Here is a 20,412-nt window from a genome sequence, read left to right as displayed (position 1 = left end):
TGTTGTTATTCTGTCTCTCACTGTTCAAATAAACCTCCCATTAAAATTATAGACTGATCCTTTCTTTGTCAGTGGGCAAACGTACAAAATCAGCAGGGGATCAAATACTTTTTTCCCCCACTGTATTTGACTTAGTGGAAGTTATAGGTCTACTGCTGCATTGGGCTATAGGCTATCTCTGAGTTCTATGCGCTAATTTCGCTAGCCGCCAATGGACCACAGTGTATCAATTTGCCCATATTTTAACTTTTAGATTTTTATCATTTTACTTCAGATTTTATGATGAACCACGTGAGAATAGTTTTGAATAAATAAAAGGTTATTATTGAAATGAAACTGTTCCACAAAAATTCCCATATAAAAATAATCATAACTGTCACGCAGATCGGTAGAAATGGTAGGATAAATTGTAAGCCTCCCCAAACTTGAAACTCTGGAGCTGCCAAGGGTCTTTACTATAACACCCATAAAAAAATTATGAACGCGCAAGCACATGCACACAGAGGATGTCCCGTGAAAAAAATGTGCCCACCTATGGAAATCAAAGGCCCGTCCAATGGATTAATTCTGGCAATGGCCCTGGTGTGCAGTCTAAAGAAACGACCTTGCGACTTGTATCCTAGCCCATAAGCTTATATGTTTTGATAATGTTTGTATCACACCTAGTGTCCAAATAACCCCTGGAACAGGGTTGGAGAGCCCATAGCCTACAGAGCTTGGTGAAACATGTATTCTTATAAACCCAGTCATTGCGCAATCTCGTCTGAAAACAGAGTTTTGACTGGCCACTATTCATGCTATATGTTTTAGGAAAACAGCTAACTTCCTGCATTTCAACATGGTTTGCCATGGGGCAGAGAGATCTACAGTTTTAGAATGCTATTGTACACATCTTTTCATAAGTCTGAGAAAATTTTACAGTTAAGTTAATTTTCTGCTACTCTTCACATTTTGCCATGATGCTGAGAAAATGTTGCAGTTTAAAGTGAAAATCTCACTTTTAAAAGTTCATATTCTGTAAGCTCATACCCAAATAATGTTGTTGACTCATCCTATACTCATATTGGTGGCCAAAGCATGAATTCGAGAAAAAACACCCCACCTCAAACTTGTATCTCAAACAGACCATTTAAAAAATGTTTGTTATTTCCTCATAGAGGAGGATGTCATCCTCCAGAGGATAAACTGGCCAATCAGCGGTCTTTATTTAACTAGGCAAGTCGGTTGAGAACAAATTCTTATTTACAATGACGGCCTAGGAACAGTGGGTTAACTGCCTTGTTCAGGGGCAGAATGACAGATTTTTACCTTGTCAGCTCAGGGATTCGATCTAGAAACCTTTCGGTTACTGGCCCAATGCTCTAACCACTGGTCTACTCGCATTAATATTTTGAATGACCGGTATACGCCCACACCGTTCTGTTGTTGGGGGTACACACACTTCATTCCAACACAGAAAAGTATCAGGGCACAAGGCGAGACCCAGATGCAGACACAGGAGGCAGATGGTTGGAGTCTTAGATGTTTATTGATCCAAAAAGCGGTAGGCAAGAGAATGGTCACGGACAGGCAAAAGGTCAAAACCAGTTCAGAGTCAAGGAGGTACAGAGTGGCAGGCAGGCTTGAGGTCAAGGCAGGCAGAATGGTCAGGCAGTCGGGTAAAGAGTCCAGAAACAGGCAAGCATCAAAACCAGGAGGACTAGCAAAAAGAGAATAGAGCAGGCAAGCAACCAGAAAACACACACTGGTTAACTTGGACATATAATACAAACTGGCACAGAGAGACAGGAAACACAGGGATAAATACACTGGGGAAAACAAGTGACACCTGGAGGGGGTGGAGACAATCACAAGGACAGGTGAAACAGATCAGGGTGTGACAGAAAAGCTGCTTTTTAACATACATAATAATAAAAAAATCAGAAGGAAAATTATTTCACTCAAATTGTAATTCATTATAGGTCATATTTCATAGAAATCTAGAAACACTGGACAGTTACTTTAAAGGTCGACTTTGGACAAAACCACAAATATAATGGCTTTAAATGGTATAACTGATCAATGCATCATTATATCAGGTCATTTAAAAACAAAAACAAAATATGAATGAGATATTTGGCTACAGAAGTGCCATTTCTTACCAATCTCTAAAGCTTCTGTGCAAAAACAAATCCTGTGAAATGACCTCAACACATACTGGGGGAGATTCTGGCTAGCTACAAGTGGCTAGCTTAGCTAATCAACTAGCTACGTCTTTCACGGAGCGCATGACCAAAATGACAAATCGATGAACCACCAAAAGCGAGACGGAAAAGCTGCTTTTAACATACTTAATTAAAAAAAAACTGTTTTAAATTATAAATGTATGTTTGAAAATTGAGAAAGGGGAGGAGTTCGACTGTTTTTTGTGCCCAAAGTCAACCTTTAAAGCTAATTTCCTACATTTTGCCATTGCTTATGACGTGTTCATATGCTACCTGCGGGGTCCCAACTCAAAAAATAAAAACATTTAAAGTAATTATTGACCTGCTCTGAATATTGGAGTCGCATCATGCAGCCTTAGAATGTATTAGAAATCCAAACATATAGCTTAAGGTTTGTATCACAACTAATGTTGCATAAATTATTAAGCATATAGGAGAACCTGTTTCAAATGATCACTTTGTTAACTGTGCTCAATTCAGAATAGCTGCATGTGTGCACTCCCTCTGAAATCGTTTGGGAAAAATATATATTTTTATTCAGCTATATTCAATTGTATTCCTCTTACTATAAAATAATGCCATGGGAATTATAAGCAAATCTTGTCTGCTAAATGAACTAGTGTAGCCTACAGCCATATTGCATAGCCAGATCAGGACCTAACATAAGGACGACTTGGAATATGCTATTCTGTTCTTCTGAAATAGGCAACATTTTCTTCTTATCATCATTTTTCTTTAGACCTGCCTAAAATAAATAATGTATTGATTGTAATGTGTAGGCTATATTAAATGGATTTGTTAAGAGTTTTTTTAAATGTAGATGTTCCAAAGGTCTGCATCAGTGGCTTGTAGGCTATGCGTGGAAGCCTATGTATGCTAAATGTGTTTGTTAATTAACGGTCAATTATTTATTTAATTTTTTATTTTACCGTTATTTTACCAGGTAAGTTGACTGAGAACACATTCTCATTTACAGCAACGACCTGGGGAATAGTTTCAGGGGAGAGGAGGGGTATGAATGAGCCAATTGTAATTACCGTGAGACCGGCAGTTATTTGCATGACAATTACCGGCTGACACAATTTCATGATCTCTACTGCCCTACTTGTTAGGAGCTCAAATAGAATTGGTTTGATCCCATCTCACAAACCTAAGTGCTCTGTGTTGTTGGTGCTGCAATGGGAAGGGGACAAGATGTTTTGCATGTAACCAATAAAGTTTTCAAGATCTATAAACTTTCAAATACAAAACGCAGCATCATATGATGCAAAATGATTCATACCGGCTGTATTTCTGTATTTTGAAAGTTATATATCTTGAAAACTTGATTGCTGACATGCATAACATTTTGGGACTGAATCAACAATGGACTAAAGAAACAAATACCAAAAGATAGTTTTGGGTGGAGTTTTCCTTTAATTCATCTGTTCGTGCCACTGAGATTTTGTTGGGTATAGTTGACACAGTCCATCACCACCACTGACTGAATGATTAGCTATGTTGTTATATAATCAGTTACTTCGTTATGTACACCAATACTGACCTGCAATTAAACAAAAAGTATTTAGTTAGATAAAATCAATATTTGTTATTCTATATTCTGCTATTCTGTACAATAATAACTGATATCTGGAAATGTTCTAACCTGAAACGCCACCTGGTGGTGACCAAACAGAATGTTTACCAATAATTCACTGGTAAATAGGGAGTGTACGTTGAAAATGCTACAACAGAGGACCTGCGGGTAAACACACGGATAAAAGCATATGGATTGGTATTTTATTAACTTAAATTGAGGGATGGTTAGATTTACTCTAAATGTTTAAGTTAGTATTCAGTCATTCAACCTGGTCAATCAGAGGGAGTACGTTTTGACTTTCTACCTAACGTTAGCTACACGGTTAATGCATTCATGATGAGACAACCGCCTTTCCATGTCATTTGAATGTAGCTAGTGCTGGTGTTAACGTTACAACACCTAGCTGAGTCCACACTCAGCATTATTTGTCCGTTGTTTCTAAATGCTTAAAAGGTAGCTAGTGACCAAATATACTAGCTAAAGTTTGTGAAAGAATAGCTACAGATAGTAGCTTCTAGTCGTCTAGCCAAAGGAAATTTGCAGACTTGTTGGGATTTCCCTTCGCTGTGGTTACCAATAGTCACCTTGACGCTTTACTTTAGCTAGCTAGCTAACGTTAGCTAATTAAATTTGCTCAGATTTAACGCTGCTGCCGTCAGAGAAACATCATGGTAAGTATCGTATACTATCTAAATCAAGATAAGAGTCATTTATCACAAGTCTCCTCATACATTCTTGGTCATTCTGCAAGATCAACCCTCATAAGATGTAATAGTGCTCAGTATAGGTTGTTGAGAGCTAGCTAATTCCTCACAACAAGATAGCTTCTAGTTAAAGCTTACAGTTTATAACTATTCAAGTGCCAGTAAGCCCCATTGAAATTTGTTTTAAAACCCCTAACCTGGGTGGGTATAATTTATGGAACGTTCCAACAGGAATCTGTAACAAAAGCTTCGTAAATAAAAAGGTTGCCAACAACAACGCATACAAAGTTGTATAGCGGCCGAATAAGTCATTTTCACTCACCACGTTTATTCCGAAAAATGTATGTCCTCACTCTGGTAGCCTATGGACAAACATTAAGAATAAGCTATGTGGTGAGGCAATGCCTATTCGACAGCTAGTTAGCAAGGTGAATTTATCGTGCTACTTTGTATGCGTTGTTTGGCAATCTTGTACTTTACGAAGTTTTTGGAACCGATTCCTGTTGGAAAGTTCCACATATTAAACTCACCCCCTATCCTATGTGTTCCTAATCGATACAGGCTAAACAGAAGAAAGGACAGAAGAGTAAGTCCCTCTGATGTTATTTACCAATTTAAATCCTGCACAATACAACTTGAATGGAGTTCACAGATTCATTCAATATGATGTTTTTGTACTACAGGTTCAATTGATGATATGTTAGGAGACCTGTTGGGAGATGATGGTATGTGATTACATCGCTACAAGAGATCTATGACCATTCAAACTGACAAATCATTAGTATAATATACTGTAAGTACACACTGTGTAGTGATGGTAAAGTTTTCCTGTTTATTTGTACAGATTTCCCAGTGAAGGCCAAAGCTCCTGCCCGTGAAGCAGGCAGACTAGGACCTCCTCTACCATCACGCAGTGGAAAACGGTGAGTTAACTGGGACTGAAATAATGTACTGCCAGATCAGAGAGTAGTCAACTCTTTCTTTCTTGACCATTTAGACAGAGGATACTGTCAGTCTGCTTGCTAGTTCTATGCATTTCGGTTTTCCAGCTCACTATTGGGCGACGACGACTTCTTCAGCAAGCTGGCTGAGGAAGCTGAAAATGATGAGGTGAGTTGGCAGGTCATACATTAAGTATGGCAGGGAGGCAGTTGACTGTTTTCCTTCATATACATATTTTATATTCACTTCCAATCCAGGGCTCTGATGTTTCTGAGGCTGATCCCACAGCCTTACTGGAGAGCATGAAGGTAATGATGCCTTGTTCTAATGACAAATCCCCAGGGAGTAAGACTCCAGGCTTTATGTGTGAAGGTAATGATGCCTTGTTCTAATGACAAATCCCCAGGGAGTAAGACTCCAGGCTTTATGTGTGAAGGTAATGATGCCTTGTTCTAATGACAAATCCCCAGGGAGTAAGACTGCAGGCTTTATGTGTGAAGGTAATGATGCCTTGTTCTAATGACAAATCCCCAGGGAGTAAGACTCCAGGCTTTATGTGTGAAGGTAATGATGCCTTGTTCTAATGACAAATCCCCAGGGAGTAAGACTCCAGGCTTTATGTGTGAAGGTAATGATGCCTTGTTCTAATGATAAATCCCCAGGGAGTAAGACTCCAGGCTTTATGTGTGAAGGTAATGATGCCTTGTTCTAATGATAAATCCCCAGGGAGTAAGACTCCAGGCTTTATGTGTGAAGGTAATGATGCCTTGTTCTAATGATAAATCCCCAGGGAGTAAGACTCCAGGCTTTATGTGTGAACGTTCATAACCCAGCTGTGTCTGTTCTATCCTTACATAGGACATAGATGATATGGACGCTGATCTCTTTGGATCAAAGAAAAAGCCCAGTTCAGCCCCAGCTCAGAGTAAAGGCTCCGGCATTGGAGGACCTATGAAAAATCCTCCTAAATCAGGAAACAAGTTAAAAGGAGGAGGAATCTCAGATGAGCCAGACATTGAGGAGAAGAAGCCAAGTTCTGCTCCTGCATCGACAGCACGTGGCTACAAGAGGTTCAGCTTCACTGGTGAGCTGACTGTCCTGTCTGGGTCTTTGGCTAGTCTGGCTACACCATTGGTTATCAATGACCCGGGCCACCAAATTAATATTAATACAATGCAAATATACATAATTGTACATTATTTCTCCCTATTGCTGCATTGCTTCAGATGATGACATTCTTGCCCCAACAACTGACACAAAAGGTACCAAAGCTAAGAAGGATGTTACAGTTGGACCTGTGTATAGACCAAAAAAAATCAGGTCAACTGTAAAATCCATTAGAGTGGCCCTAAGTGTAGAGTTCTTAACACACCATAAAGCATATCAATATCAAAACAGTATCCCCAGCTCTGGTATCATACCTGTTGTCTACAGACTTTGATGACCCTTTGGCTGACCTGTTAGATGATCTACCCATAGAAGACAAAAATGAGCCAAAAATCACCAAAAAAGCTCCTCCAGAGAAATCAGTGCTCCCCCCAGACTCCCCTATCTTAAAGAAAAAGGAAACAGGTTGGTGAAATTGTTTTATTTGTGAATTTATACATTGTAACATACCCAGAATGTATCAAATGCATATATTTCACCTGTAGCCTCACCAGCTCCAGTTCCAAAGAAGCGGGACGAGCTTACGTTTGATGATGACGAGGATGACCTAATGGATGCATTGGGGTTTGGGGAGAGTCCCAAAGAGAGCCCTAAGAAGAATGAGACAGTGCTCATACCAAAGAATGAGAGGTAGGGTCTCAAATGCCTCAGTCAACATAAGTTCCAACCAAGGCTATCGCAAAACCTATGGACTATGATAAACCCAACAAAAAGTTCATTTGAAATGCACCCTCCCTGTTCCTCTGTACTGTCTCTAGCAGCAGTGAGCTCCCTCAAAGAGCACGCACCAGGCTAGATGAGATTCTGGGGCGTGGGACGTCCCCTCGCCTTCTGGAGCGCCCTCCAACAGGGGAGAGGAAGGACCCTCCGCAGCAGCAGCAGGAAAAGCAGCAGCATCATCAGGAGACCCCCACTACTAAAGGTAGCTAACATTCCATGTTTTTGTATTTAAAGTGTGATATGGTATTCTTGAATGAATGAAATTAGTTGTTTCCCTTTGTCAGACCCCTTCCTAGAAGAAGACCTGACGTTTGGTTCCTATCAGCCTACACTGGTCACTACACCTGAGGGACGCCAGTCACGCAGACAGTCGGTCAGGTAAGTCAGAGCTCTAGCAGAAGCCCTCCTCATAGTTTGTTTTGGTCAAAGCCTGGATCAATGCTTAGTTGGGTCAATAAAAAGTCCATCATATTTAGATATACCATAATTTCCAGACTATTAAGCGCACCTGAATATAAGCCGCACTCACTGAATTATTATATATTTTTTAACATAAATAAGCCGCAGGTGCCTACCGGTACATTGAAACAAATGAACTTTACACAGGCTTTAACGAAACACGGCTTGTAACAAAAATAAATAGGCTTTACCCGAAACACGACTTGTATGTAACAAAAATAAATGGGCTTTAACAAAACACGGCTTGTAACAAAAAATAAAAAATTAGCAGTAAGCTTTAGTTGTCTTTTTGCACTGAGTCAATTCCTCACGCTGCTGTTTCCAACGTCTTATCATCAACTCATTAAGACCAAGCTCCCATGCAGCAGCTCTATTTCCTTTTCCAACAGCCAGATCAATCGCCTTCAACTTGAAAGCTGCATCATATGCATTTCTCCGTGTCTTTGCCATGATGAGGGTGACAAAATGACTACCGTAATCAGAATGATGGGAAGTTTGAGAGCGCTCGATTTAATCTAAACAGTAAACAAAAAAGTTGTTTGACCTTAACCCGTTCGGCAATTTCATTGGTCTAATGAAAGCTTCATGCCGCCAAAAAACTGAGCACGTCAAAAAAAAAATTGAAAGCGGGAAAAATCCATATATTAGCCGCGTCATTGTTTAAGCCGCGAGGTTCAAAGCTGGGAAAAAAGTTGCGGCTTATAGTCCGGAATTTACGGTAATCTAAGTTCCTGAAGCTTATCTATGTAAACTACTGGACCAGTGTATGACAAAGGAAATGGCCACCATCTAAGATCAGCCACTCCTTTTCAGATTCTCCACTGAGGACAACAGTGCCTCTTCTCCTGAGAAGAAACCCAAACCCATCACTCCCACCACGCTCACCCCTACCTTCCCCCGGCCTGCTGCAGACTGGCTGGGCCTCTCGCAGGATGATGAGGAGGAAGAGAAGGAAGAGCCCCCGCCTGTACCAGAACCCTTGAAGACCCCCTCCTCTTCGTCAGTGGGCAGCAAACCCTCCTTGTCTGGCAACCGCATTCCACAGCCATCGACAGAGACTCCAAACACCTCCTTCAAATCCCCCAAACCAGTAGGACCCAGTGCAGAGGTCTCTGCAAGCCAAAAGGACGAAGATGATTGGCTATCAGGGGCATTGAGCAGGAAGAAGACTCAATCATCCACACGGTCAGAGGAAAAGAGGACAACCCAGGAAGACGAGGTGGATCTGGAGTCGTTTCTCAGGTAAGGCCAGGACTAGGGTACTCTACAGGGCAGGCTGTGTCATACTACCAGAGTTCTAGAGAAACACCAACATTAGAAGCGACTGCTTACATCTCAGTACGTTGACATTGATTGTCTGTTACTTCCTCAGCAAATGTGGCTCTTCACCAGCTTCCAGGAGGAAAGATGCATCCACCCCCAACAAGGAACCAGGGTATGATCAACCTTAATCTAAATAGCTGTGATGTATAATATCTACCACTGCAATATTGCCCCAGTGAGCTATATGGGTTCTTGTGCTTTTGAACTTTGAGGTCAGGATTATGTTCCTTCTCTTAAAGAGATTCTCCTCTGCCCAGGGAGCCCTCCCACAGACAGCCCAGCCCTACTGCTCATTCTACCCCAGTGAGAGAGGACCAGTTCAGGCCTGGTATGTTACTCACTCCTGTCTTAGAGGACCCAGCTAACCATGTCCCTTTTCCCTGGAGGTTGTGCTATTCAACTTCTACCTCACGGGAAGCATATTTTATAACAACATGTTTTGTTTTTCCAAGCCAAGTCTCTTTCTAGTCATTTGGCTGATCCAGAGCCTACTAGAATGTCTACCCCTATCCCAACTGACCCTTCTGAGCAGACACAGGAAACCAATCACACATTCACTAGTGACCCAGCTGAGCCAATAGGGACAAAGAGTCATGCCCAGCCCCGACCAGCTCATTCCACTGCCGAAGAAACTGAGCCTATCAGGCAGAATTCGCACACAGACCACACCCCTCACTCACCAACACCTAAGACCCGTACTGAGCTTGTCTCACAGCCACAACCCACAGCCCTGTCAAAGGCACACATCAGCTCTTCCCTCCCTACAGATACCAGTCGAGCAGTCCACTCATCTCCACAATCCCCCACAATAGTCATCCAACATCCACCCACCAAACCTCAGCCTTTCCCTTCCTCTCAACTAGTCTCCCCCTTTCTATCCACAGCTGTGTCTGCTAGAGTAGGCTTCTATCCTGACCAGACCCCAGACCCCTCTCCCCTGCCAACCTCTGCTACCATTAGCTTACCCCTGCCCCAGCAGTACCATCCACCAGCCCTGCAGGATCACAGGGAGCCAGGATGGCCAAGTCAAGCAGAGCTGCCCCCTAACTACCCTGGCCCCATGCCCCATGCTATGATGCCTGCCTCTATGCGGTGTAGGTACTCTTAGGGAAACATAGGGATAGCTTATGGACAGTAGTCATTTTGAATAACTTTCTAACTGTATTCGTATTTCAAAAAATGATGTCTCTAGTTTCTTATCAATCACTGGCATTGATGATGGGCAGATTGTCCTGATTGACACATACTGACACATACTGTTCTTGGTTTCCCAGTGCCACAGCAAAGCCAGATGCAGAACACTGCACCTGTTGTCCAACCACAGGTATGTAAAGGCCTTTCTATTTTTCGTTTATATGCCCTAATGTCATTATGGATGATTTGTGTTTGGAAACCATAAGTCACTTATTTAATTGTTTAACTCTTCCTCTTTTAAACAGGTGTCTCTTTCAGCCAACAGTTTGCAACAACTCTTACTACAACAGCAGCAGGTAAAACAAATCTCTGATCACAATTACCTTTTCATTTGATGGAAACACTTCGCATTTCATTCGTTTGACTAATGTGAACACCGATACCTCATGTTTTATCAGATGTTCTCTTTTGAGAGTCTTCGGTAACTTGACTTTGGTGTCCGTCTCTGTCCGTAGTTGGAGTCCCAGCTGCTGGGGTTAGGGGGAGCTGTGGATGTAGCTGGGCTGCAGAGACAGAAGAGAGAGACTGAGAAGCAGAATGGACATCTAGCTTTACAGGCCCGCATCATCAAACTGGAGGGACAGGTATCGATCAACTGTCTTTTTGACAGTGATCTTCCTCTTTCTGCTATCCATAAACAACATTCGGCTCTGACTACTGCGTCTTCTCTTCCAGGTGAGATCTCTACAGCTGGAGCTAGACCAGAACCAGATGTTGCTGGAGAGTGTTCAGCAGAGACACAAGCAGGACACTGAGCTCATGGAGAACACACACAGGTATGACAGGAGCTTGGAGATCTATAGAAGTCCTGCCACCACCACAGACTGAATCACTACCTCTTTACCCAAAAGAGTGTGTGTGCATCCACCAGGGCTCGTGTGAAGCTGCTTGACGATTCCGCGGCACAGCGAGAAGCACGGGCACGACAGGAATGCGAGGACCTAGCAGAGCGCCTAGCCACCGTCACACGTATAGCTGAACAGGAGCGTATGGAGCTGCAGGCACAGCACCAGCGCAGACTGGCCCAAACCCAGCAGGACAGAGACCGAGAGGTGGAGCGACTCAGAGACCTACAGAGGTAGGGGGCTGCAAGATACCACATTAAAGAACAAGAGATTGTGGCCATGCCTGTATTTTCTCCCTAAAGCCCAGCTATTTTCACTGCTTGTGGATAAAAGAATGTATCTTTATATTTCCATAATGTTCCTTAATTTCTTTGCTTTGTCACGGTTTCCTTCCTCTAGGAAGTCTATTTTGGAGATGAAGAAAGACCACGAGGATCAGGTCCAGAGGCTGAAGAGATTGAAGGATGAGGAGATTGATGCTGTGACCAGTGCCACATCACAAACCAGGTCACACATGCAACCTTTGCATAAGAATTATACAGAGGACATGCTACATGTAACCAAACTCGTAACTTACTACAAGTTCTCTCTCATTCTGTGTATTGGCGTTGTAGGTCCCTGACAGTGGTGATTGAGCAGATGGAGCATTTCTCCCACAAGCTGGAGGACCTTTCGTCTCGGGTGGAGAGCACCCATGAGAACACAGCCCAGGGGCTGGAGCAGGGGGCACGGCAGAGAAACGAACAGCTCCGAGGTATCATACCACTGCTCAGTTTTATGAAAACAATGATTTTTATAATACAGAAATTTATATTTATTTTGCCTTCAGTCAGTGAGAATGTCATGACGTTATGTGAAAGTCAGCTTGTCTACTCGTTTCAGTGATGCAGGACCGTCTGGGCCAGCAGCAGAGGGCCATGGCAGAGGAGAGAACAAGGCTTAAAGAAGTCATCGCCAAGATGGACACCCAGCTGGCTGAGCAGCAGAGGCAACTAGAGAAGGTCAGGAGTCACTCAGAGGTTAGGTCTTTGTTGACTGTGCTTCTATCACAGGTTGTCATTGTAAATACGATTCTTCTTGACTTACTTGTATAAATAAAGGTCAAAGAAAAATGTTGCCATGTCACTCTGGGGAAAAAATGGGATTGTAAAGGAAAACGTGTCGAGTGACTTCATTTGAGGTCTTGTGTCAACACAGGGCTCCAGACTAAAGTTCAGTTGGTGGCACCACGCCCCTAAAACAAATCCTCAGCATCACAATAGAATACATTTGAGGCACCATCATATAAAGTCATTCACAATGCTTTATTATATATGCAGTCACTTAACTATACATTAATGTACATATTACCTCAATTGGGCCAACCAGCCAGTGCCCCCGCACATTGGCTAACCGGGCTATCTGCATTGTGTCCCACCACCCCCTCTTACGCTACTGCTACTCTGTTCATCATATATGCAGTCACTTTAACCATATCTCATGTACATACTACCTCAATCAGCCTGACTAACCAGTGTCTGTATGTAGCCTCACTACTTTTATAGCTTGTCTTTACTGTTTTCTCTACTTACCTATTGTTCACCTAATACATTTTTTGCACTATTGGTTAGAGCCTATAAGTAAGTATTTCACTGAAAGATCTACAGTCGTGGCCAAAAGTTTTGATAATTACAATTGACACTTATGAAATGCTTGTAAAGGCTGTTATTGACAATTACATGAAGTTGATGTAAAGAGTAAATATTTGCCACATCCTGACTGATGGCAGCCCATTCTTGCATAATCAATGCTTGGCGTTTGTCAGAATTTGTGGGTTTTTATTTGTCCACCTGCCTCTTGAGGATTGACCACAAGTTCTCAATGGGATTAAGGTCTGGGGAGTTTCCTGGCCATGGACCCAAAATAGATGTTTTGTTCCCCAAGCCACTTAGTTATCACTTTTGCCTTATGGCAAAGTGCTCCATCATGCTGGAAAAGGCACTGTTCGTCACCAAACTGTTCCTGGATGGTTGGGAGAAATTGCTCTCGGAGGATGTGTTGGTACCATTCTTTATTCATTGCTGTGTTCTTAGGTAAAATTGTCAGTGAGCTCACTCCCTTGGCTGAGAAGCAACCCTACACATGAATGGTCTCAGGATGCTTTACTGTTGGCATGACACAGGACTGATGGTAGCGCTTACCTTGTCTTCTCCGGATGTCCCAAACAATCGGAAAGGGGATTCCGAGAAAATGACTTTACCCCAGTCCTAAGCAGTCCAATCCCTGTACCTTTTGCAGAATATCAGTCTGTCCCTGATGTTTTTCCTGGAGAGAAGTGGCTTCTTTGCTGCCCTTCTTGACACCAGGCCATCCTTCAAAAGTCTTCACCTCACTGTGCGTGCAGATGCACTCACCCCTGCTGCCATTCCTGAGCAAGCTCTGTACTGGTGGTGCCCTGATCCCGCAGCTGAATCAACTTTAGGAGACGGTCCTGGCGCTTGCTGGACTTTCTTGGGCACCCTGAAGCCTTCCTCACAACAATTGAACCGCTCTCGTTGAAGTTCTTGATCCGATAAATGGTTGATTTAAGCGTAATCTTAGTGGCAGCAATATCCTTGCCTGTGAAGCCCTTTTTGTGCAAAGCAATGATGGCATGCGTTTCCTTCCAGGTAACCATGTTTGACAGAGGAAGAACAATGATTCCAAGCACCACCCTCCTTTTGAAGTTTCCAGTCTGTTATTCGAACTCAATCAGCATGACAGAGTGATCTCCAGCCTTGTCCTCGTCAACACTCACACCTGTGTTAACGAGAGAATCACTGACATTTCAGCTGGTCCTTTTGTGGCAGGGCTGAAATGCAGTAGTAATGTTTTTGGGGGGATTCAGTTCATTTGCAAGGCAAAAAGGGACTTTGCAATTAATCTGATCACTCTTCATAACATTCTGGGATATATATATATATATATACATATACATATACATATATATACATATATACATATATATATATATATACATATACATATACACATATATATATACATATACATATACATATATATACATATATACATATATATATATATACATATACATATACACACACACACACACACACTGAGGCAGCAGACTTTGAAAATTGTCATCCAGAACTGCGCACGTGACATCTAACATGTCCAAGCAGGAATGCATGATTCAAATTATTTTTTGTATGCAACCTAATCCAGTGATTGTCATGAATTTTTGGTTCACAATTAGTCAAAATAGGGCTCCAGAAGTTTCAGCATATAGACATGGATGTACCGTCATCTTTATGTGTGCTATTATATAGGCCAAATTCTCCACCCGAGGAAGTGGAAACCCAAAACACATTAGCTAGATCTAAATAAACACCTATTGCTAGAAGCATGCATTCAAACAGTAAATATAACCTCCTACATTTTTTTTTTTACCTTGGCCGATGCGCAAAACAGTGCACTTTGAGCTCAATAATGATCGTTAAGAAATGTGTATTATACCTACAGAAAGCAGACCCCTCCATTTTTAACATGGATAACTAGCTTGCTATCAAACTTATTTCCCCCCGCAAATGCATGAGGCTTACTCATTACAGCATCCAGCCCCATCAAAACAGGCAGGTACAGTGGCACAGCAGACATTTGAGGATAATGCACTTCACTGTTAAAAAAATGTTTTGATTGAGGTGACCAGGTAGAATGTGCAGCTTGCACCAGTGCCACCAAAAAAAATATGTACTTGCACAGCCAAGTGAAAGGGTCGCAATATTATATTCAGTGGTTGTCTTAATTTGCATGAATGGTTAGCTTCTTCCATTTCCCCAGAATGTTAAATGTGTTGTAGGAGCGCTGGAGAGTGAATGCAGAGCAGGCTAAGGCTGACTCATCTCAGAGAGGCCTGGACGAGGAAAGACGCTCTTTAACTCAGCACATCAGCATGGAGAGAGAGGAGCTGGAGAGGGCAAAAGTAAGACAGATACTGAGGGAGAAGTGGTTAAAGATGTCTGCCAGATCTCTTCCCAAGTCTTTCCCAACCCTGGTCCTCGAGTACCCCCTACAGTACACCTGATTCAACTAATCAAGCCCTGAATGAGGTGTAATGTTGGGGGTACTGGAGGACCAGGGTTGGGAAACACTGACTTAGAAGACCCCCCCCCCTACTCCCCTCCATGTCTAGAGTGCCCTGTTGGTGGAGCAGCAGCAGGTAATGCAGCGCTGTGCGGAGGAGAGGAGGAAGCTGGCGGCTGAGTGGACCCAGTTCCACACCCAGGAGAAGCAAAGGCAGGACCGGGCAGAGCGGGAGGCCAGCCGGGCGCTGGAGAGGGACGCCCACAGAGAGGGCTCCATCGTCAACATGGCACAGGTACTGCAAACTAGGATAGGACAACAAGAGGCTTGTATGTCTAGCATTGTTGCATGCAAAAAGCCAGCGTTTTACCATGTTCAGGCAATGGAGTTCACTTAACATTTCACTCACTTGATCAAGCAATTGAGATTTGCAGAGCTTTGAAACAGGCCGTCTTCTGTAATCACCAGGAACAGGTAGACCTGAAGCTGCGTGCTGGGGAGCTAAAGCAGCATGAGGCGGCTGTAGCGCGGGAGAGGGAGGCTCTGGAGAGACAGAGGGAGGAACTGGACAGGGAAAAGGAGAGGCTAAGTAGTACAGGCCTGCAGCTGAAGACACGTGCCCAGGAGGTAGAGGCCTTCAGCAAGGTCTGGACCACAACCTCATCACTTTTAACTAGCTATTGGGTTGACAGTAATGTATATAAATCATTGGTTGTTGTATGCGATAGAGTGGAGGTAGCACAATGTTGTGACTGGGCGCCCTGCTTCGGTATTTGCAGCTGGCATCAGAAAAATATAATGAGGGGGAGAAGGCCCTGCAGGAGTCCAGACAGGTGGAGTCTGAGCACCAGACCAGGCTGAGGAGCATCCACTCCCAGATGGAGAGACTGAGACAGCAGGAGCAGCACCTCCATCAGGTCAATAAGTGGGGGGGTATACTAGCCAATATCCCACAAGCCTCTGCTGGTACACAGCAGGAACAGCGCATTATGGTTGGAATGGAGCCAGTCTTATAGCACCTTTGAATTGTGTACAAATCATACCCAGACTCATGGAAATGTTAGTGTATATCAACTAACCATTTCCCCTTCTGCAGGAGAGAATGAAGACTGAGCAGCATAGAGAAATGAGACTCAAGCACAGCCTTCCAATCACTCAATCTATGGCCCCTATATTAACAGGTGGGCTGAGCCTTTTACAAAACAAATATTTTTTGCTGAATTAACACAACAGCATATTTTACAATATTTAAAATACTGCAGACTTCAGACCAGTGTTGGCAGTACCTCAGATGGCTTCCACCAAGGCTGTTCGCCAGCCCTCACCCCTGTTCTCTAGTCCGGATTCTACAGAGCTCCAGGCCAGATTGGCCCTGCTCAGGCACACAGCAGAGAAGGTAACTAATGCATTACTAACCAAATCAAGTGCTTACAATCAGTTTAAAGTTGGACAGTTTGGGCCAAAGCAGTTTACAACTGAAGTCAGCTTTGAAAATTACCTTAGATGTTCTAGTAAAGATGGAACAAGCAGATTAGTTTCAAAATCTTTATTGTAGATAATTTACTTGTTTTATCTTCTTAGGATCGTGACTTCCTGCAGGACGAGCAGTTCTTCCTGGACACACTCAAGAAAGCACCTTACAATTCAGCCTTTCACACTGATTAACTGTGGGGCTTAGAGCCCTGTGACTTGTCTTGGTTTTAAGTACACATTAAACTTTGCATTTTCTAATGTTCGTATTGAACTTGTTTCTTTGTCAGTCACTGATCATTCATTTGGTGAATTTCAGTTCAGTCCTGTCCTTGGCACGTCTTTGACCCCATTACCTAAAATGAAAAACATCTAGTAAGCCAAGGAAGGGCTCCAGCAGTCAACTTATCTTATAAAACCAGAAAGTGAGTACCGTAATTTCCGGAATATAAACCGCTACTTTTTTCCCATGCTTTGAACCTCGCGGCTTAAACAATGACGCGGCTAATATGGATTTTTCCCGCTTTTCAAAAACAAAACAAAAAACATTGACGTGCTCAGTTTTTTGGCGGCATGAAGCTTTCATTAGACCAATGAAATTGCCGAACGGGTTAAGGTCAAACAACTTTTGTTTACTGTTTAGATTAAATCGAGCGCTCTCAAACTTCCCATCATTCTGATTACAGTAGTCATTTTGTCACCCTCATCATGGCAAAGACAGAGAAATGCATATGATGCAGCTTTCAAGTTGAAGGCGATTGATCTGGCTGTTGGAAAAGGAAATAGAGCTGCTGCATGGGAGCTTGGTCTGGAGCAATGACTTTCTTGGTAGGCTACTGTTTACTGCAAATTTTTTATTACAAGCCGTGTTTCGTTAAAGCCTGTGTAAAGTTAATTTCTTTCAATGTACCGGTATGCACCTGCGGCTTATTTATGTTATTTATTATTATCATTATTTATGTTATTCTTAGACGTGTGCGGCTTATTTATGTTCAAAATAATATATATTTTTTTAATTCAGTGGGTGCGGCTTATATTCAGGTGCTCTTAATAGTCCGGAAATTACGGTACATATGGATCTCCCATCAAGCCTCAGGGGTTTCTATAAGTCAACACTGCTGTTCAGACAGGGATAACATGTTTCATCACAGGCTTGTTACCCGCTTCACATCTGCGCCGCCATTACTCATACCATTTAATTATCAGCCACAAGACTACTTCAGTTCATGTAGTAGTTACCTGATCTAATTCCAGGGGTTCACATCCAGGTTGGCAGACCTGTAGAGAAATTACGTTAATTTGGTTCAATGCTACAATTGCCAAAAGCGTGGTGACATTCAGGATTGTGAATTTCTCAGAGCAGCTTTATCCAGCGTCAGTTATCGCATCAGACGGCACTTCCTATGCAGCAATTTCATCTCTGAAACCACAGTCACCATTATATCCACTGTAAAGTAAACCTTAAACCTAGATGAGCACTTACCAATCAACAGTTCTCTTGACCCTCCGGCACTATAAACATTTGAAATATTAATACATGTTCATCATGATAATACTTTAATGAATCATTATCCCATAATTTGAATCTCCCATCAAGTCTCAGGGGTTTCTATAGGTCAACACTGTTGTTCAGACAGGGATAACTTGTTTCATCACAGACTTGATACTACACCCTCCACAGATTGAACACTATTACTTAGCAATCTGACCATCACTTAATGTCCAAAGTAGTAGTTACCTGCTCTCATGGGAGTAACTTCATTGGAACATTTTTCATAGGATCACACCCAGGTTGGCAGACCTGTAAAGAAATCATCATGTTTGGGTCGCATTACCACAATGGTCAAAAAAAATTCACATTCAGGGAGGTGCATTTCTCAGAGCATCTTCAGTGCGAAGTAAAACTAATCAATGTCTCCATTTGAGTCACAAGAGACCATTGAGGTTCTAGCTAAGTACTTACCAAGCAACTGTCCATTCACCCTCCGAGGCCACAACACTACAAGAAAGGTTATCAATTAGTCCATTACTGCACAACTTCAATTAATGATCTTGCTATGCAACATGGCTACATAAAACCTTGAGAAATTACGCCACACAATACATTCACTCAACTGACTACTGCCAAAACGTACCCATTCAGATCATATGAGTCTTCCATCAAGCCTCAGGGGTTTCAGTAAGTCAACACTTGTTCAGACAGGGATAACTTGTTTCATCACAGGCTTGTTAATTAAGCTAGGTAGACACGTCAGACCGGTTCAAATCTGACTGTCATCAAACTGCCCAATTTAAAACTGGTCAAACGTAATCATAAAGATTGTTTTACCTCTTGAGTGGACACAGCCCATAGGACTTCTGACGTCCATCCACGTTAGTTAAGATAGGAGTCCGTTCAAACGGCTCTAAAAGGTGCAGACAAAGATCAGACGGATACATAGCTAACCACATGCAATAAGATACAATGTACAGTGGAAACAATGTTTCGCGCTAGTAAATTAATCATAAGTCTGCCACAAATGTTGACGCAGACCACGTTCCCACGCCTCAGGCGTCCTGCACCAGTGATCACTAAACAAAATCCCAACACTAACTAAAACCCGTTATGTGATAAGAAAAAAATCAGTTAACGTATGTTCGAACTGATCTACAGAAACACCAGGGTTCTAGAATGTTATTTAAACAGGCCAGGCCTAGACTTCTGGTTAGAAAGTTAGCTAACGTTAGCTTGCCATGTGGCTAGCAGTTAGCGAACTAGTTACTTCGGCACGGCTAACAGTGGTCACTTACAATTTACACTCATGGTGGCTGGTCGACACTGGAGTTCGTAGAGTGTCTTTGAAGCATTTTGCTATGAGTTGATGCGGATAGTTACCCCCCCAAACAAATTCAACCAGCCACATATCCTCTACTCTAGATACGTTCGAAAGACTGAAATTGTGCTTATGGTAGGTTTTTATACCTTTCAATACGTCATACCCCCCATGTGACCAATCTTGGACCAGTAGGGAGGGGTTTTGAATTTCCCAGAGCAGACCTCAAGTGGCGCACATATCAGGAAGACTACTCACTCAGCCGTTGGGTGACTTCATGTTTTAATCAGTGGTTGCAATCTGTCTCAGTGAATGCACCTATTAATACATATTTGTGATTTCATTTACATATTTTTCTTATTTCTTTGTCCTCTGTTGCAAGCCAGTGTCCCTTGGTGCACATTTATGCACGTGTGGCACACTGGGGGGCATAAACCAGGACATAGCAGGCATATATCCGACTTTGTGAAATAATAATGGAAATATATATATATACCGGTAGTCTAGACCTAAATGATTGAACAACATGGGATATTCTGACCATATAGCCTACAAATAGACAAATGAGAGCCTTGGTTTGAAAATACCTAATTGCATTTGGTGAGGCTATAAGAGAGCAATCAATCTAAAACATTGCATCTCGTATTTCCTAATAATATTCTAACACCAATAGATCGTATTATTTGCTACTGGTAAAATAGGCCTTGAAGTAGCCTAGCCTATTCATTATCCACGAGGTAAATAGCAAAGCGGTAAATAGGCCTAACTGATCAACAATGTAACCATTAGCCTGCAGCAAAATGGGTTATGGTAATATTTGCTCAAAATGCAAAACATTTGTTATATTCCATGAGAAGAGGTGGATTCCTGACATTGGGCATCCTTGTCCAACTTTCATGTCTCAGTGTGTGATTCCCCTTTTAGTCA

At 42.5% G+C, this 20,412-nt stretch overlaps 1 protein-coding gene, 1 long non-coding RNA gene and 3 other non-coding genes across 12 annotated transcripts; 1 reads left to right on the top strand and 4 right to left on the bottom strand.

Annotated features, from left to right (window-relative positions):
- Positions 1-3,522: 3,522 nt before the first annotated feature.
- On the top strand, positions 3,523-16,933 carry fbf1 (Fas binding factor 1). Of its 8 annotated transcripts, none has more exons than XM_029728150.1 (30): positions 3,523-4,454; positions 5,049-5,073; positions 5,171-5,212; positions 5,332-5,410; positions 5,537-5,597; positions 5,687-5,737; positions 6,288-6,513; positions 6,909-7,001; positions 7,082-7,226; positions 7,355-7,518; positions 7,601-7,694; positions 8,589-9,017; positions 9,148-9,210; positions 9,338-9,426; positions 9,983-10,192; positions 10,373-10,422; positions 10,538-10,588; positions 10,748-10,876; positions 10,968-11,068; positions 11,164-11,370; positions 11,537-11,644; positions 11,752-11,891; positions 12,020-12,138; positions 14,979-15,101; positions 15,312-15,497; positions 15,671-15,847; positions 15,982-16,119; positions 16,299-16,383; positions 16,465-16,598; positions 16,784-16,933. In XM_029728150.1, exons 1-30 carry the CDS (start codon positions 4,452-4,454, stop codon positions 16,865-16,867), a joined length of 3,606 nt encoding a protein of 1,201 aa, XP_029584010.1. In that variant the 5' UTR covers positions 3,523-4,451; the 3' UTR covers positions 16,868-16,933. The 8 variants fall into 8 exon arrangements, with proteins under 8 accessions (XP_029584010.1, XP_029584005.1, XP_029584004.1 ...); XM_029728145.1 differs by having other exon boundaries at positions 6,864-7,001; positions 7,358-7,518; XM_029728144.1 differs by having other exon boundaries at positions 6,864-7,001.
- LOC115171388 (uncharacterized) lies at positions 16,734-19,622 on the bottom strand. The gene is made up of 7 exons (XR_003871180.1): positions 19,463-19,622; positions 19,002-19,077; positions 18,636-18,671; positions 18,411-18,473; positions 18,156-18,184; positions 17,912-17,950; positions 16,734-17,028 (listed from the first exon to the last, which is right to left on the bottom strand). It is a non-coding gene; the product is annotated as an uncharacterized LOC115171388 (long non-coding RNA).
- LOC115172020 (small nucleolar RNA SNORD49) lies at positions 18,025-18,097 on the bottom strand. The gene has a single exon (XR_003871360.1). It is a non-coding gene; the product is annotated as a small nucleolar RNA SNORD49 (small nucleolar RNA).
- On the bottom strand, positions 18,265-18,336 carry LOC115172018 (small nucleolar RNA R38). The gene has a single exon (XR_003871358.1). It is a non-coding gene; the product is annotated as a small nucleolar RNA R38 (small nucleolar RNA).
- LOC115172019 (small nucleolar RNA R38) lies at positions 18,833-18,902 on the bottom strand. Its single transcript, XR_003871359.1, has one exon. It is a non-coding gene; the product is annotated as a small nucleolar RNA R38 (small nucleolar RNA).
- Positions 19,623-20,412: the final 790 nt, after the last annotated feature.

The sequence above is a fragment of the Salmo trutta genome, chromosome 32, assembly GCF_901001165.1.
Source record: "Salmo trutta chromosome 32, fSalTru1.1, whole genome shotgun sequence".
Classification (NCBI taxonomy): domain Eukaryota; kingdom Metazoa; phylum Chordata; class Actinopteri; order Salmoniformes; family Salmonidae; genus Salmo; species Salmo trutta.
The sequence above is the reverse complement of the archived record's forward strand: the minus strand, read 5'-3'. Positions and strand labels throughout refer to the sequence as shown.